This window comes from Anomaloglossus baeobatrachus, chromosome 6, assembly GCF_048569485.1.
Source record: "Anomaloglossus baeobatrachus isolate aAnoBae1 chromosome 6, aAnoBae1.hap1, whole genome shotgun sequence".
Taxonomy (NCBI): domain Eukaryota; kingdom Metazoa; phylum Chordata; class Amphibia; order Anura; family Aromobatidae; genus Anomaloglossus; species Anomaloglossus baeobatrachus.
The window spans coordinates 113,504,408-113,523,620 of NC_134358.1; the positions used below are offsets into that span (position 1 = coordinate 113,504,408).

The following is a 19,213-nucleotide window of genomic DNA, read 5'->3' on the forward strand; positions in this document are numbered from 1 at the left end:
ATACTATGATGTGGATTATATAAATGACCAAAGTAATATAGATATCTGTTGATCTATTTATTCCCTATAAAGCTGCACACATTTACTTTACGATCGCAGCTTGTGTATTGGCATTGCTACCCTTTAAAGATTTCCTTTTTGGGACGATTAACATAACTGGATAAGGATAAACACATTCTTTTGTACTCTTTCACTTCTCTTTATAATGCATATTGACAGGGGTCTTATCTACCGATGCCTTTCTATATAGAACACTAATGAGTGGTGAAAGATATACATATGGTTTTGACTCTTTCTATTATGATTATTTAATGATTGTTCTATATAATCATGCATTAGTGTATTATATGATTATATTATAATAATTCATATGATATGATTTTTTAACCATTTATTTTTAACCCTTCCAATTCTTTTTCTAACGGTTTTTTCCATCCAACACTCCTTTCTCTTGTTTCTACTTTTTCTACATGCTTCATCTTCCTTCTGTCTTTTTCTTCTCATTTTTCTATCTTTCCTCTTATTCCCTACATATTTTTTCTCCATCTACCTTTTCCTTCTTCTTTTTCTTCTTTTTTCCTTCTTCTCTTTATCTGTCTTTTTTTCTCCTTTTTCTCCCATTCTCTTCTTTTTTCTTATGGAAAAACCGCAGTGTCTATAACCTTACAATGTGATGTGTTGTATTGTGAAAGTTCCCTTGAAGACAACATGTGTTTTTAATTTGGGAGGGTGTGTGTTACACGATATAGGAAGCCGACATCTCTTCCTCCCCAGAGCATGATTAAGACTCACGTCGAAACGCGTAGCTTTGTGGGGTCCTATTAACATCCATGTATTTTGCTGACCGCCTGTAAACCCCTATTTTTATGGATTAAATAATAAAGATGACTTTTTATACGAGAATTTGGACCGCGCTGGACATTTTTCTTCCAGCAATAATAAAGCCTCACAGCTGGGGGCTGGTATTCTCAGGCTGGGAAGACCCATGCTGATTGGGCCACTGACAGCCTAAAAATAGCAACCTGCAGCGAGCCAGGATTGTTACATTTATTAGATGTGACAATCCCAGAATTTTACCCGACTCTTCCTGATTGCCCTGGTGAGGTGGCAATCGGGGTAATAAGGGGTTAATGGAAGCTCACAGACCCCCCCCTCAATACTAATCTGTGAGTGAAAAGAAATGAAGATAAACACCTCAAAAATCCCTTATTTGAAATAAAATACACTCTTTCACCAGTGTATTAACTTCAAAACACCCAGGTCTGATGTAATCCACATGAGGTCCTACGACGATTCCAGCTTTGAAACATCTGAGGTGACAATGGGCAGCCATAGAATATGACAGCCCGCTGTGGGCTTCAAGCAGAGACTGAGCTGCAGCAATGAGCGGTGACATCACTCAGGATATTTGCATTCATAGTTGGAGGTTTCCGTAGTCCTCCATCAGTGGTCCAAGGTAAAGTGACCTCAGTAACCTCAGATCACAGACCTGTATCTCCTGGCAGAAAACCATGGTTTTTTTTGCCAAGAGATGCAGATTTGGTGCTGAAATTTTAACACCTTATTCCTGCACCCAATCTAAACCTCTGCTGCACCGCTGCCGCCGTAAAGCATTCATCTGCAGTAAAACCATGATGGCAGCCTGTAGCAGCGGTTCCATGGACTGGGCGTGATCATCAAGGGGTGCCTCTTGCAAACTGCAGGCACATAGACCACTCCGTGATTGCGTCCAATACACAGGGCTGCCGCTGTCGTCAGCGTTTTACAGCAGTTGAATGCTTTACTGCACCACCGTTGCCATAAAGAATTTAACTGCAGAAACGACATGTAGGCAGACAGCAGCACCGTGCATCAGACGCTATCACGGAGGGGTCAATGTGCCTTGCGGTCTACAAGAAGCAGTTGAGGGCACCGCTGGAACAGAGGACAGGTGAGAATAATTTTTTTGTGGGACCATGACCTGAGTATAAGCCGAGGGGGGTGTTTTCATCCTAAAAAAAGGGCTGAAAAACTCGGCTTATACTCGAGTATATATAGTATATATAAATAATTAATTCTATCCCATGTATACTCTATATATAAATAACAAGTGCTTAAGATAAGGCTAGGGTTAAAATATCAATATAGCAGCAATTGGTAGAAAGATATGTCTCAAAACTGAGAAAAAGTGCTTGTGCTCATTAAATAATAGCAAGCCTGGTGTGGCACAATCAATAACAGCTATAGATCAGTAACATGGTATATTCAGCAAACCGATAAGTGCAATGGAAACATAATCCCTAGTTAATAGCAGCAATTTAGATAAATAAAATATAGTATATTAGCAGTGTTTAGATACCTGTTGGATGTCCTACAGAGTTGTGCATCACCCACCCCAACACGCGTTTTGGCATGCCTTCTTCAGGGTAGAGTGTTTTTATGTGTTTCTGCTGTGGATGCATACTAAATACTCATATGTGTTTTGTAAATGTAAATTTTCAACATCTAATACAAGTCTAAGGGGAAAATCTGCACAGAAAACACAATGTTACTGACAAGAAAAGCTGACATGTTGCAAATTTGAAAAATGTACTGCAGGTCAGTTTACACAGCAAAAAAAAAGAAAAGTGGGCTGGAGATTTCTTTAAATCCCATCAACCTTACATGAATTGTAAGACGCTGCATTTTTGATGCAGTAAAAACACGCAGTGCCAAAAATGTGCCAGAAGCTCATCATGGGAACGTAGCCTTATCTAAAACCTGGATTGAAACAATCAGAGGAAAAGTAGTATAGAAACACAGCACCACCTCTGCATTTTTTTACCCACTACTGGTTTGGCTACAAATAGTGAGGTACAAATCTGACGAAATACTTAGTGTGCACATGGCCTTAAAGTGACAATTATCTGTCTCGGAAGATTTGCAATGCCACCCCAGTAACAAAGGATTTGATAGCAACATTGTGAATATGGCTGACTGTGATGAGGCCAACCCTTCATATATTCATTAGTGCTGTGTACTGTAAAGCCTGCTTTACACATTGCAATTAGTTGTACAATCGCATTTGCGATGTGACACGCCCAGGTTGCATACGGGATCTTATGAGATTGCACGTAGGTCATTCATTTGCTGTCACACGTGCGTTAGTAGTCTATGTTAAATTGATCAATTTTGTGTGCGATCCTTTAGATCATGTGTTCTGTGACGTATGCATTGGGCACCCTTTTTTTTTTTTTATTTATTGACTTGCCAAGCGTGTAATGTGTAGGGATGCGTTTTTACTATGTCATCTGCCATTCAGCTCTGCTACATGGCCGCTGACAGCAGACACAGACAGCCATGTAGCAGAGATGAATGGCAGATGACAGCAGACACAGACAGAGCCGCACTGTCAGAATGAACTCGGGTGAACTTCACCCGACTTCATTGTCATGCTGCGGCTCTGTCTGTGTCGCGTCCTGATTGGCGGTCACCAGTGAAGGGCTCACCGGTGAGCGCTAAACTCCTGAATAACTGAATTGAGCAGCCCTCTCTCATATACTCACCGATCCCCGGCGCGGCGCTGCACGGCTTTCTCACTGCTCCGGCGGCTTTTACTATTTTGAAAAAGCCGGCCGCCCATTAAACAATCTCGTATTCCCTACTTTCCCCGCCCAACGGCACCTATGATTGGTTGCAGTGAGACACGCCCCCCCGCTGAGTGACAGGTGTCTCACTGCACCCAATCACAGCAGCCGGTGGGCGTGTCTATACTGTGCAGTGAAATAAATAATTAAATAATTAAAAAAAATGGCGTGCGGTCCCCCCCAATTTTAAAACCAGCCAGATAAAGCCATACGGCTGAAGGCTGGTATTCTCAGGATGGGGAGCTCCACGTTATGGGGAGCCCCCCAGCCTAACAATATCAGCCAACAGCCGCCCAGAATTGCCGCATACATTAGATGCGACAGTTCTGGGACTGTACCCGGCTCTTCCCGATTTGCCCTGGTGCGTTGGCAAATCGGGGTAATAAGGAGTTATTGGCAGCCCATAGCTGCCAATAAGTCCTAGATTAATCATGTCAGGCGTCTCCCCGAGATACCTTCCATGAGTAATCTGCAAGTGACAGTAAATAAACACACACACACGAAAAAATCCTTTATTAGAAATAAAAAACACAAACATATACCCTGGTTCACCACTTTAATAAGCCCGAAAAAGCCCTCCATGTCCGGCGTAATCCACGGACCTCCAGCATCGCTTCCAGCTCTGCTGCATGGAGGTGACCGGAGCTGCAGCAGACACCGCCGCTCCTGTCACCTCCACGCAGCAACTGAAGACAGCCGCGTGATCAGCTGAGCTGTCACTGAGGTTACCCGCGGCCACCGCTGTATCCAGTGACAGTGGGTAACCTCAGTGACAGCTCAGCTGATTGCGCGGCTGTCTTCAGTTGCTGTGTGGAGGTGACAGGAGTGGCGGTGTCTGCTGCAGCTCCGGTCACCTCCATGCAGCAGAGCTGGAAGCGACGCTGGAGGTCCGTGGATTACGCCGGACATGGAGGGCTTTTTCGGGCTTATTAAAGTGGTGAACCAGGGTATATGTTTGTGATTTTTATTTCTAATAAATGATTTTTTCGGGTGTGTGTGTTTATTTACTGTCACTTACAGATTAATCATGGAAGGTATCTCGTGGAGATGCCTGACATGATTAATCTAGGAGTTATTGGCAGCTATGGGCTGCCAATAACTCCTTATTACCCCGATTTGCCAACGCACCAGGGCAATACGGGAAGAGCCGGGTATAGTCCCAGAACTGTCGCATCTATTGTATGCGGCAATTCTGGGTGGCTATTGGCTGATATTGTTAGGCTGGGGGGCTCCCCATAACGTGGAGCTCCCCATCCTGAGAATACCAGCCTTCAGCCGTATGGCTTTATCTGGCTGGTTTTAAAATTGGGGGGGACCGCACGCCGTTTTTTTAAATTATTTAATTATTTATTTCACTGCACAGTATAGACACGCCCACCGGCTGCTGTGATTGGATGCAGTGAGACACCTGTCACTCATTGTGGGGGCGTGTCTCAATGCAACCAATCATAGGCGCCAGTGGGCAGGGAAAGCAAGGAATACGAGATTGTTTAATGGGCGGCCGGCTTTTTCAAAATAGTAAAAGACGCCGGAGCAGTGAGAAAGCCGTGCAGCGCCACGCCGGGGATCGGGGATCAGTTTGTATATGAGAGAGGGGGTAAGAGGGATAGACTGACGTGGACAGAGAGAGAGGGACAGAGATAGTGACCGACTGACAGAGATTAGTGAATGACAGACATTGTGAGGCGCTTTAGAACGCAGCTTTTCAGCTGCGCTCTGAAGCGGACCTTTTATAAGCTGCGGTGCAGAGCGCACACCTGCGCACATAGCCTCAGACACCAAAATCGTATGAGGGATGTCACACGTTTCAATTGACTAGGTTCGTGCAACAAAACGTTCAATTCTAGACAAAGATACGATGTGTTTGCGATCAACGGTTTTGCGTTTAATCCTGATCGCACTTAGGTGTCACACGCAGATACCTCACAAACGATGCCGGATGTGCGTCACTTACAACTTGACCCCAACGACGGATTGTGAGATATATTGAAGCGTGTAAAGCGGGCTTAAGAATAGGATAAAACAAAATGAGCCCAATTACATAATAATATAATGTTTAGCAGTTCAAGGCCATTTGCTGTAATTGACAAAAAATGTATTAAAAATTCAATAAACATTGATTAAATATAATAATATGCAGCTTACTATAGTAAAGACAAAGACGCCCAGATATATCTACAGTCTAAGGACTACATGTCAATAAATTAACCACTTTATGGTTTAAATGCTTTCGGAGATGAGCCTAGATTATGTCATCCTGCTCACCATCTGCTTCCTTCGACCACTCATTTAGTTTCATATGGAGCAGCAGCTCTAATTATTCTTTCAGATTAAAAACCATTATTCCTTAATTCCTATCATTTTTTTCTACTGGCTACATTGTCGCAGTGGATAGAAAAAGTCTACACACCCCTGTCAAATGACCAAGAAGAGTAATTTCAGAACTTAATCTGTACAATTCAATTGAAAAACAAACTGAAAACTTTTTGAGTGGAAAAAAATAGAACTAAGGCCTCCTTCACACGTCCGTATTTCTGGTACATGTGACGTCCATTTTAACACGTACCAGAGACACGGACACACGTAGACCCATTAAAATGAATGGGTTTGCGCAGACATACGTGTTTTCACACAGACCGTGTGTTCTTGTGGAGCATATGTGTGTCCGTGTGTTCCACACGTAGACATGTCCATTTTCTCCGGTAGCAGGGATGTCACATGGCTCGCACACTGATGCGATCCGTGTGACAACAGTGTAACACGTACCAGAGAAAAAAACGTGTCTGAGAAATAAAATGCATTTCTATACTCACCTGTCTCCACCATAGATGTCTTTGGCCCTGCTATCACTTGCTTCCGACTCCCGCTCATTATGCTCATTGCATATTCACTGCACCAAGGACCGGAAGTTACAGCAGCGCCGGATACAGCAGCGCCATGGACAGGTAAGTATAGAAATTCATGCTGTGAGTGTGCTATGAAGATGTCACACGGAGAGCACACTGACAGCACATGCTGAACCCACACACAGACACACACACGCACACACATACGCACCTCCACCATGCACTGTGAAAAACGTGTGTGTCTTGCACGGACTTGTGAAGGCGGCCTATAGTAATTTGTTTGCAAAAATATAGAGACTCGTCAAATAATACATTGTTGAAGGATCCCTATAATTTATGACAGCATTCATTCTTTTTCAGTAGGAGCCTATTGGCATGGCACATCCAGTATTGGCTATCTTTGCCAACTCTTCGGGGTACTTTGCACGTTGCGACATCACTACTGCGATATCGTCGGGGTCAAATCAAAAGTGACGCACATCCGGCGCCAGTAACGACGTTGCAACGTGTAAAGCCTAGATGCAACGATAAACGATCGCAAAAGCGTCGTAAATCGGTGATCTGTGCAGTGTCGGACATTTCCATAATATCGCACCGATAGGAAATACGATGTTGTTCCTCGTTCCTGCGGCAGCACACATTGCTGTGTGTGAAGCTGCAGGAGCGTGGAACATCACCTTACCTGCCTCCACCGGCGAAGGAGGTGGGCAGGATGTTTACGTCCCGCTCATCTCCACCCCTCCGCTTCTATTGGCCGCCTGCTGTGTGACGTCGCTGTGACGCCGCACGACCTGCCCCCTTAGGAAGGAGGCGGGTCGCCGGCCAGAGCGACGTTGCAGGGCAGGTAAGTGCGTGTGAAGCTGCCATAGCGATAATGTTCGCTACGGCAGCTAGAACAAGATATTGCATGTGCGACGGGGGCGGGTACTATCGCGCTCGGCATCGATAGCATCGGCTCGCGATGTCGCAGCGTTCAAAGTACCCCTTCCTTGCAGTAGAGCTCCAAGTCTGTCACATTGGGAGGGCATATACTCTGTACAGCGCCCTCTTCAGGTTACCCACAGATTTTCAATTGGATTCAGGTCTGGGATCTGTTTGGGACATTGCAAGATGTTTAACTTCTTCTGGTGACACAATTTTTATGTTAATTTTGGGGTATTCTAAGGGTTATTGTCACAATTAAAGGTGAAACTCCTCTTCGTCTTCAGCTTTTTAGGCCTTAAGGATTTGATGCAAATTTAACTAATATTTGAAACTATTCATAATTCCCACCACCTTAATTAAAGCCCCAACTGCAGCTCAAAAAACTGTTTTAAGCATAATGTAGTTTCTACCATGCTTCACTGTGGTATGGTGTTCATTTCGTAACGTGGATTGTTGTTGTGTGCCAAACATAACTTTTGGAATTATGGACAAAAAGTTCAATCTTGGTCTCATCAGATCATAACATGGTTTCCCACATGCATTTGGCAGACTTGACGTAGGTTTTGGCAAAACGTAGCCAGGCTTGGATGTTTTTCTGTGAACGAAAATGCTTTCATCTTGCCACCGTACCCCACAGGCCAAACATATGAAGAGTAAAAGACATTTTTGTCAGATACAATACAGAACCAGTACTTACTGGAAATTCTTCCAGACCCTTTAGTATTAAGGCCGCTTTACACGTTGCGACATCGCTCAAGTGATCTCGTTGGGGTCACGGAATTGGTGACGCACATCCGGTCTCTTTAGTGATGCTGTTGCATGTGACACCTATGAGCGATTTTGCATCGTTGCAAAAACGTCCAAAATCGCTCATTGGTGACATGGGGGTCCATTCTCTAATATCATTGCTGCAGCAGTAATGAAGTTGTTCCTCGTTCCTGCGGCAGCACACATCGGTACGTGTGACACCGCAGGAACGAGGAAGCTCTCCTTACCTGCCTCCCGCCCGCAATGTGGAAGGAAGGAGGTGGGCGGGATGTTCGTCCCGCTCATCTCCGCCCCTCCGCTTCTATTGGGCGGCGGTTCAGTGACGCAGCTGTGATGTTGCTGTGGCGCTGAACGAACCGCCCCCTTAAAAAGGAGGCGTTTCGCCGGTCACAGCGACGTTGCAGGGCTGGTAAGTAGTGTGATTGGTCTTTGCGATGTTGTGCGCCACGGGCAGCGATTTGCCCATGTCACACAACCGATGGGGGCGGGTACCCACGCTAGAAATATCAGTAACGATATCGCAGCGTGTAAAGTGGCCTTAGCTCTAAGCCTCTTAGCAGCATACTAGACCAATTATTTTTTTTGTCTTTCATCAAGTTTTCAAGCACCTCCTGTTCTATCTAATAACAATGTTGTGCCAAATTTAAGCCATTTCTTGATAACCATCTTGAGAGTGTCCCATTGGATACTGTATCTAATGCCTTGGAAGTTTTCGGTACCCTTCTCCTGACATAACTTTCAGCAATGACATCTCTTCGCTTAATTTTAAGCTGTTTACAGACCATAGGTTTTGCTGTAAAATGCAACTAAAAAGTGTCACAAAAATCCTACTGGAATAGCTAATCCCTATGAAGTTTAGCAGAAGTTAATCAAAGTGACTTTATGATGGCAGCTTGTACTGACTACTATTTAGCATGAGTTTACATGTGATTGATATATTATTAATCTATCCACCACTCCAATTGTAAGAGGGTGTTTACACTTATGCAAACACATTACTTCAGATTTAATTTATTTTCCACATCAAAATTATTTCAGTTTGCTTCTCAATTAGTTTGTACAGATATGAATGATAATAAAGGTGCAAGCAGATATGAAATTATTGTTGTTGGTATGATTTTTTTACTTGACCAAACCTCAACTTTTTAGCGTTTATATTTTTCGGATTTTTATTTATTTACAGATTTTTTTCTACATTGAAGTTAGAAATTTATACAACCCAATCTATCTATGATAAAAGAAATCTCAAGTACTTTTTAAACTGATTTTAACAAGTAAACCAAAGCGGGCTATACATACCCTGTATGCATAAATAGGCAAGTTGTATTTTAGAGGATTTTTTTTATTATTGATCAACAACTATGTTCTCAATCAACCCAAAAGACTCATAAATATCAAAGCTTAATATTTTTGGAAGTTGGAGTGTTTTTTTTTTTTAGATTTGGCTATCTTAGGAGGATATCTGTTTTTGCAGGTAACTATTACTCTGTAGAATTATTAGGCAACTTAATAAAAACTAAATATATTCCCATCTCACTTGTTTATTTTCACCAGGTAAATCAGTATAACTGCAAAAAAATTAGAAATAAACATTTCTGAAATGCAAAAACAAAACCCCAAAAAATTAGTGACCAACATAGCCACCTTTTTGTATGATGACACTCAACAGAGTAAAATTATAGATTCTGTCAGTTGCTTGCTCTGTTTACGATCAACATTGCGTGCAGCAGCCACCACAACCTCCCGGGCACTGTTGCGAGAGGTGTACTGTTTTCCCTCCCTGTAGATCTTACATTTTATGAGGGACCACAGGTTCTCTATGGGGTTCAGATCAGGTGAACAAGGGGGCCATGTCATTATTTTTTCATTATTAGATCTTTACTGGCCAGCCACGCTGTGGAGTAGTTCGATGCATGTGATGGAGCATTGTCCTGCATGAAAATCATGTTTTTCTTGAACGATACCGACTTCTTCCTGTACCACTGCTTGAAGAAGTTGTCTTCCAGAAACTGGCAGTAGGTCTGGGAGTTGAGCTTCACTCCATCCTCAATCCGAAAAGGTACCACAAGTTCATCTTTGATGATACCAGCCAATACCAGTACCCTACCTCCACCTTGCTGGCGTCTGAGTCGGAATGGAGCTCTCTGCCCTTTACTGATCCAGTCTCTGGCCCATACATCTGGCCCATCAAGAGTCACTCATTTCATCAGTCCATAAAACCTTTGAAAAATCAGTCTTAAGATATTTCTTGGCCCAGTCTACACGTTTTATCTTATGCTTCTTCTTCAAAAGTGGTAGTTTTTCAGCCTTCCTTATCTTGACCATGTCCCTGAGTATGGCACACATTGTCCTTTTTGATACTCCAGTAACGTTGCAGCTCTGAAATATGGCCAAACTGGTGGGAAATGGCATCTTGGCAGCTTCACGCTTGATTTTCTTCAATTCATGGGCAGTTATTTTGCCCAACACGCTTCTTTTGACCCTGTTGACTATTTGCCATGAAACGCTTGATTGTTCGGTGATCACGCTTCAAAAGATTGGCAATTTCAAGACTGCAGCATCCCTCTGCAAAACCTCTCACAATTTTGGACTTTTCAGAGCGCGTCAAATCTCTCTTCTGACCCATTTTGTCAAAGGAAAGGAAGTTGCCTAATAATTTAGCACGCCTTATATAGGGTGTTGATGTTATTACACCACACCCCTCCTCATTACAGAGATGCACATCACCTAATTTACTTAATTGGTAGTTGGCTCTCAGCCTATACAGCTTGTAGTAGGACAACATGTATAAAAAGTATCATGTGATCAAAATACTCATTTGCCTAATAATTCTGCACACAGTGTACAGTATATCACAAAAGTGAATCCACCCCTAACATTTTTGTAAATAATTTATTATATCTTTTCATGAGACAACACAGAAGATATGGCACTGTGATACAATGTAAAGTAGTCAGTGTGCAGCTTGTATAACAGTGTAAATTTGCTGTGCCCCCTACATAACTCAACACACAGCTATTTGTGTCAATTGTTAGCAACAAAAGTGAGTACACCCCTAAGTGAAAGTGGCCAAATTTTGCCCAATGTGTCAACATTTTGTGTGGCTACCATTATTTTCAAGCACTGCCTTAACTCTCTTTGGAATGGAGTTCACTAGAGCTTCACAGGAGCCGCTGGATCCTCTTCCATCTTCCATGATGACAACACAGAGCTGGTGAATGGTAAAGACCTTGTACTCCTCCACATTCCATTTCATGATTTCCCCCAGATGCTCAATAGAGTTTAGGTCTAACACCTGTAATCTTGGTTTCTTTAGGAAGGCAGTGGGCATCTTGGAGGTGTGTTTTGGGGTCGTTATCATGTTGGAATACTGCCCTGAAGCTCAGAATATAATAGGAGAGTACTATGATCTGCTTCAGGATGTCACAGTACATGTTGGCATTCATGATTCCTTCATGCAGCCCCAAACCATGACAATCTCGCCACTACACTTAACAACATCTCAACCAAATAAGTTTATCTCGGTCTAATCTGAACACAGAACATGGTTCCAGTAATCCATGTCCTTAGTCTGCTTGTTTTCAGAAACTGTTTGCGGGATTTCTTGTGCATAATCTTTAGAAGAGGCTTCCTTCTGGGACGACAGCTATTCGTACCAATTTGATGAAGTGTGTGGCGTATGGTCTAAGCACTGACAGGCTGACACCTCCCTTCCTTAACCTCTGCAGCAATGCTGGCAGCACTCATACATCTATTTTGAAAAACAACCTCTGAATATGACACTGATTATGTGCAGTAAACTCCTTTGGTCGACCATGGAGAGGCCTGTTCTGAGTGGAACCTGTTTTGTTAAAAACTGCTGTATGGTCTTGGCCACCGTGTTGCAGCTCAGTTTCAGGGTGTTGGCAATCTTTTTATAGCCTAGGTCATCTTTATGTAGAGCAACCATACTTTTTCTCAGAGAATTCTTTGCCATGAGGAGCCATGTTGAACTTCCAGTGACCAGTATGAGAGAATGTGTGAGAGATAGCACCAAATTTAACACACCTGCTCCTCATTCACACCTGACACCTTGTAATAGTAATGAGTCACATGACACCGGGCAGGGAAAATGGTTAACTGGGCACAATTTGGCAATTTTCACTTAGGGGTGTACTCACTTTTGTTACTTTTGTTGACATTAATGGCTGTGTGTTGTGTTATTTGGAGGGTACACAAAATTTACACTGTTATACAAACTGCACACTGACTACTTTACATTGTATCAAAGTGTCAGATCTTCAATGTTGACCCATGAAAAGATATAATAAAATAGTTACAAAATATATTGTATACTGTATATAGCTGTTGACTAACACTATTCTGAAAATAAAATTTTTCACAAGCATGATTGATTCTACGAAGAGCGACTATGTCCTTTTTGGAGAGAGGGGATTAATATACTACTTATCACCTATGGCAGTAGCTTATCTCTCTTGAGAAAAAAAGATTGTATATTTTAAAATCGAATTGCTACATCGTCTTATTGCCAGACCAGATAAAAAAAGTATCAAGGGAGATTTGGAAAACATCCATACACATCCGATGGATGCTCAGGCAGATCCAGCTCACGAAGCACAACCAGGGAACATTAAAATAGATTAAAGCACTAATGAATGAAAGCAGTGTATTTGTCAAAGAAGTAGAAGAGTATTGTGAATAAAACTTATTAAATTTTAAAAAATGGATATAAAAAGTCTACATACCTCTGTTAAAATGCTGGGGTGTTTGTCATGTAAAATAAAATCATACCAAGAAGAAACATTTCAGAAATGTTTCCACCTTTGATATATAATTTGTATAATTCAATTGAAAAAATTGAATTTTAGATGTTGGAAAAATAGTTGGGTTTACAGGACGCCACCGCACTTAGGGGCTCCCGATCCACTGGAACCGGGACTCAGAGTCAGGAAAAAGCAACCACAAGGGGGAGTTAGAAGCACACAGTGGGAGAAGCAGGTTGACCTAGTGAGAGTAGTGAACCAGATGGTGGCAACAGCTGGGGGCAACAGCTTCCAACACACCACACAAGTTGAAGGAGAACAGCTACAGATGCCAAGCAGAGCAGACGTGCCGCGGGGCAGCTCTGTGGGTCAAAGCATTTGAACACGATCGCTTGGGAGAAGCAGGAAACTGCTTCCACAGGACCAGTGCTGTCGGGGTACAGAACCCTAGGGCAGGCATACTTCAAGTTGTCTACCAACTCTGCAAGGGTCACTGGAACAGACTGGAAAAGTCACCGGACCTGTGCCACTATTCCTGGAGCCAAATAGCATAAAGGATCCGGGGCTGAGCTCTTCGACCGGCCCCATGGCAGAACCGCGCTATCAGCATACAGGATGGGACACTTTACTGACACTGGGATCCCCAAGTGTTTCACACCACGGGGATCTGATACTTAGCACATCAAAAGAGGAAGGGCCCATAGGCTGACACACTGGACCTGACCTTCCACAGATTTGGGGTCATCTGGAGCCCATCGTGACAGAGACCGGTACTCTGGGGCAGCGCCTGAACTACCAGTGAGTAAAAGACCTGGAACCGTAGCCCCTGTCTCTGCCTCTCCTTTGTTGGCGCCATCGCCCAGCAGTGCGGAGCCAACGGGGACTACCACCACCCTCGTCCGTTCTCCATCATCCTTCACGGGGTAACTCCACCCTGCCTGTGAGGAGCGACACCATCCCGGCTGCGACCTTCACTATCAGCCCCGGAGAGCAGCACCTGCAGCTGTGGCCCATCTCTAGCTGCAGACCACAGGTGGCGTCACGATCTAAAAAGACTTTCCTCACCATCACTACCTCCATCCTCCATCCTTACTCCCGTCCACCACCTTCCTTCTCTCCCTCCTGTAAGCCTAGGGGTCACAAAACTGGGCCAGGATAGCCCGTGATGACGCAGAGGATCTGCACCCCGGCCCGGCGACGAGTCGGTTAAAACCCGTTCGACCCCAGGGTTTTACATACCCTTTGAATTTATGACATCATTCATTCTTTTTGGGAAGGAGTCTATTAACATGGCACATCTAGAATTGGCAATCTTTGCCAAGTCTTCTCTGCAGTAGCACTTCAAATCTATCAAATTGTGAGGACATCTCCAGTGTACAGCGCCCTCTTCAGGTCACCCACAAATTTTCAATTGGACTTTATTACATAGCCTAAGCTTTCTATTTGATCCATGTCCTGCTCAGTTTACGTGCTCAGACAAGAACTGTCTGCTGACATGTACAATGTTCATGGGTCTTTTGAGTGATAAGTGGGGTCTTTTGACCCAAACACCCTGCCATGAGAGTTTAGGTACACTTTAGCAATGAAAGAAAACATAAGAAATTGGTACCTAAAGAATATTATCTATTGTATAACCTTTATAATAAGAAAAATATTTAATAACAAAACCTTAATAATTGTTTTGGCACTTCTGTTTTAACAGAATATATGCTATAATGTTACTTTAGTAATTTATTATTTACTGATTAGACATAGGTTATGATCGCCATTTGGTAATTCATGTGTCACACGCAGCGATGTCGCTAACGATGCTGGATGTGCGTCACGGAATCCGTGACCCCGACGACATATCGTCAGATAAATCGTAGCGTGTAATGCCGCCTTTAGTCAATTGGATTGAGTATAAACTTTTTTTGCGTGTAGGTTGGTACAAAGGTGATATTCTTACTATTGGATGGGGTACTCAGGGGGCATCTTTACTTTTTAAGGAGGCATTAAAACTCTGAGGACATTATTTGTTTTAAGAGGGCACTCAAGGAGAAATATTACTACAGTAGGTAAGGGGGAACAAGACTTGCCTTTATCCAGACACTGAAAACCCTTGTTACGTCATGGTACAATACACTATACCTGGATAGTTCCATGTACCTGCCATTTAATGAAAATAAAATTAGTTATTTTGCTTTATTTTGTAATGTAAAGCTCTATCACAGCTCAATTTGTCATTTGTGTTGTCATAGCATTTGTCCGTAGGACTGCAGTTCTAATAAACTCATTAAGGTAACATAGTACATACGTTTTAGACCTGAAGTGGGTCTATCAGCCCAAGGACATCTGCAAGGAGTTTGTATATTTTCCAATGTTTGCGTGGGTTCCTCCAGGTTCTCCGGTTTCCTCCCACACTCCAAAACATACAGATAGGGAAATCATATTGGGAGCCCCAATGGGGACAGTGTTGCCAATGTATGTAAAGCGCTGCGGAATTAATGGCGTTACATAACCAAATAAATATTATTATTATTACATTATTAGATGTCACCTGCAAACCTGTTTGGCAACAGCATTAGGCCCTCTTCACACATCCATGAAAAACAACTCACGTTTTTCACGGGCATGTTAGAGATGCGTTTTTCCCTGCATGACCCGTGTTAATGGGCTACGTGTGTTCTCCATGTGTTATCCGTGATAACACACGGAGAACGGGAACTTTCTACTCACCTGTCCCTGGCATCGCTGTCCGTGGTGCTGAACTTCGGTCTCCGGTCCTGCTGACTCCCCGCTGCTGCTGCTTCCGGCCACAGTGAAGTGAATATTCAATTAGCATAATGAGCGGGGGTCGGCAGCAAGTGACAGCAGCGGCAGAGACAGGAGGGCAGGAGAAGGTGAGTAATGTTTTGTTTTTTTTTCTCACAGACACATGTCTTCTCTCCGGTGCGTGTTACACAAAACACATCCGTGTGTTCCATGTGTGTTACATGTGACACGTTTGCGTTCCGTGTGACACCCGTGATGCCGGAGAGAAAACGGACATGTCGGCGTGAGAAATACATGGACACACGTATGTACGGAACGGATACACGTTCCATGCGAAAATACTTACTTGTGTCCAAAACCATAGGAATACCTAGGTTTACGTGTGTACGTGTCTCCGGTACGTAAGAAAACTGCCAAACACGTACCGGAGGGACGTTCGTCTGAGGGGGGCTTAAGACAGAGGAGGAGATACTGATTATTGAATATTTTTTTTGGCTCTGTACTAACTTCCACGCAGATTATATAATACAGTATAACATACAAATTACACCATGATTGTTATATTATCTTTATATATCTAAAAGTTTATAGTGTGAATCAGCAAGAATCGGGGACCTGCTGTATTAAAACACTTTCTATAACTTTGTAAGCAGTGTTAACATTGTAAAGCTTTATTGTGTTTGCTCGGATTAATCATTAAGCCTTTTCCTTTGTATTCCCTTCACTTTTATTCCTTACATTTTCTCTTACAGAGCATGCCTGTTTGATCACGTGGACTTGGCACAGTATTTGATATCAATGGTAACTACATTTTTAATTAACTGTGTGAACAAATAAAATGTTGGCCGCTGTCTGGTCCAGTAATTGATTTTGTCAATTTACTGTGATAAACTAAGCACTTAATCAATAGTGACATTAGTTACAGCAACAAATCTCGTTCCAGTAACAGCCACTAATAAAACATGAATGGCACAGTAAACATGCCAAAATCATATGGAAAATTAAATCCTGTTTCTAAATGAGCCTTAAAATTGGATATCAATCCTGTTATCATGCTTTAGTCAATGGGTCACACATTTCAGATCAATTTTAATGTCGGTATAAAATCAATGAGTGTCTAGACCATGGGACCAATTTATCACAGCGCCTATGAAATAAAAGATTGGAAAATTTGCACAAAAAATGCCTATTTATGCCAAAATGGGTGGAGCTTGGGAGTAGCCAGGGTGGGATGGGGAGTGACCACACCCACTTGTCCAATTAATCAAAAGTGCAGCCGTTTTCTACAGCAGAATTGCTATTCCAACCCATGATTGCAGTAGTATTTCTGGTGTGGCGCATGGAGGCACACGCCACTGAAAAAATGTAGCAAATGCTATTTACTAAAGGAAGACTGGCATAGCATGAGCGTGATATATGTCTGGTAGACAACATAGTCCAAAGAATAAAAGGTAAAGAGCAATGGCACCCTACTGAGCACCACAAAAGCATGTGCACATTTCTTGGCAGGTGAATAATCAAATAAGCACTAGATTCAGATATCCATCTGAACCTTTAATTCCCGGCACTGTACCTGCAGTAAATGATTAAACAAGGTTTGCAGTGAATAGAATAACTATAAAATAATACATAACAAATATTTAACAATTCAGGAGAGAAAGGTGGAATGAATCAGTAAGCAATGGTAGAAGCTATTTATATGATAGACTGGCAGCAGGGTTATTGTAGGTTGTAGGCTTTTTCTAAAGAGGTGGGTTTTAGGTGTGGAAATTAATGGGAAAAGTCTTGAAGGGTTATTCCCAAAATCATAATGTGATCTTATAATAATATACAGTATATTTATTAATTTGTACCAATATGACTCTTTTCTCAATTCTGTCTCGGTTTGCACATATCACCCTCAAAGGATGACCCTGCCTATTGTTGCTGCCAATGGACATCATGCTTTAGTTCTAGTACTCTTGGTTGATCATGCGCAGTGTAGACCCCTGTCTGTATAGTTCTGCTTTGTCTCCACCTCAAAAATAGATTGCATTCTACTTTTAGAATACATTTTAATCCTCTGTGCACATCATCATTCTGTACAGTACCCTGCCTGACCGATTTTATATTTTGTTCTCTACATCTGTATAACTGCCTTTGTGGTTTTGGATTATTTTTAGCTAATTTTAAGCACAGCTCAACTCTCCTTCAGTCCTCTACAAAGGAGGTTGTAATGTTTGTTGCCAGATGATGACAAATCAGTGATGTGTAACTGAAAATGTTCCTCTGCTGATGCATATGGTAGAGGATTATCTTTTGCCATGTGCAACAGAGAAGCTTTTGCAGTTTTACATCTCTGATCTTTCAGCAGGAGAGAACAAACAGCTCTGCGTACACGGCCGACTTTATGGGACAAGTGCAATCTATAATAAAACTCGTAGAAATTCTATGGGGCTGTGTATATGTCTATTTTATACCTCGGACTAAGTGGGCCGAGGAAAAAAATCAATGATGTACACATTTTATCTGACTGTTGCATCAAAATCAGCAATGCAAGTCTATGGGCCGTGAAGAACATTGCATTGCACTTGGATAACATCCAAGTGCAGTCTAATTTTCATGGACTGACATAATGGATAAAGTGGAGAATCTTTCCTTCTTTTCTTCAGAGTCTGATCAGCATAATTGGATCTTATAACTTGAGTTTGTCAATAGTGCCTGCATATTATTAGGATACATTGTGGCACATACATTCAGTAATGGATTCTAAATATATACAGTATATGCAACTCAAGCATTTTTGTAATTAACATCTATGTATTATTCCATATTAAAGCTATAAAGCATATAATATTAGATAAAACTACATGTTCTGTTCGAATAAGTGAATGGAAAGTTATGATAGATACTGGGCACATTACGTTAAGTAATAAATTACCCTCATGTTCTAATTTAGTTATTTACTGCTATTTATTTTTGACTCTACAAATATATACGGTATTATAGAGGGGCAATATGCAGCCATTAGTCCATTAGTAATCACAGGCTAGAGTCTTTCCACTGATAATCTGTACAGTTATTGGTTTTACATCTTTTATCTCAGGTTTTCTCCATTCTGTACTCACATTGTTCTCATATTTACAGGGAGCAAATGTTGACAATGTGGATAATGAGTTACGCACGCCTCTCTTGATGGCTACTTCGTGTTCTTCTTGGAAGATTGTAAATTTACTTCTTGAAAATGGTACAGTGCAAACCCTTCCTGCTCATCTGCTCATATTGGTCTCAATCTGATATTATCTCATTCTTGTGATTATACATGCAGTTGGGGCAAATTGATAAAATGTTAATTCTTTCGACAGGAATAAAATATGTTTAGAGAATGCTTGTGTAATGTTAGGGATCAAAATCAGGATTATCAAGTGCTAGCTATAAACCCCTGAAATAAAAAAAAAAATCAGAACCTGGGCATAATGTTGTTTGGTTATTGAGATGAATGAATATTTCGAATTTTGAATTTGTCGGATTTGCTGAAATTTACCCGGAAAATTGATTTGTGTCAAATCGAAAG

The 19,213-nt window shown here is 42.1% G+C and overlaps 1 protein-coding gene across 3 annotated transcripts in view; it reads left to right on the forward strand.

The window, feature by feature from the left end:
• TRPA1 (transient receptor potential cation channel subfamily A member 1) overlaps nt 1–19,213 on the forward strand; it is a 291,437-nt gene that overhangs the window by 161,123 nt on the left and 111,101 nt on the right. For all 3 annotated transcript variants that reach the window (XM_075353178.1, XM_075353180.1, XM_075353179.1), the window contains exons 9-10: nt 16,413–16,461; nt 18,787–18,886. In XM_075353178.1, the coding sequence (XP_075209293.1) occupies nt 16,413–16,461; nt 18,787–18,886 (149 nt within the window). The remainder of the gene's footprint in view (nt 1–16,412; nt 16,462–18,786; nt 18,887–19,213) is intronic.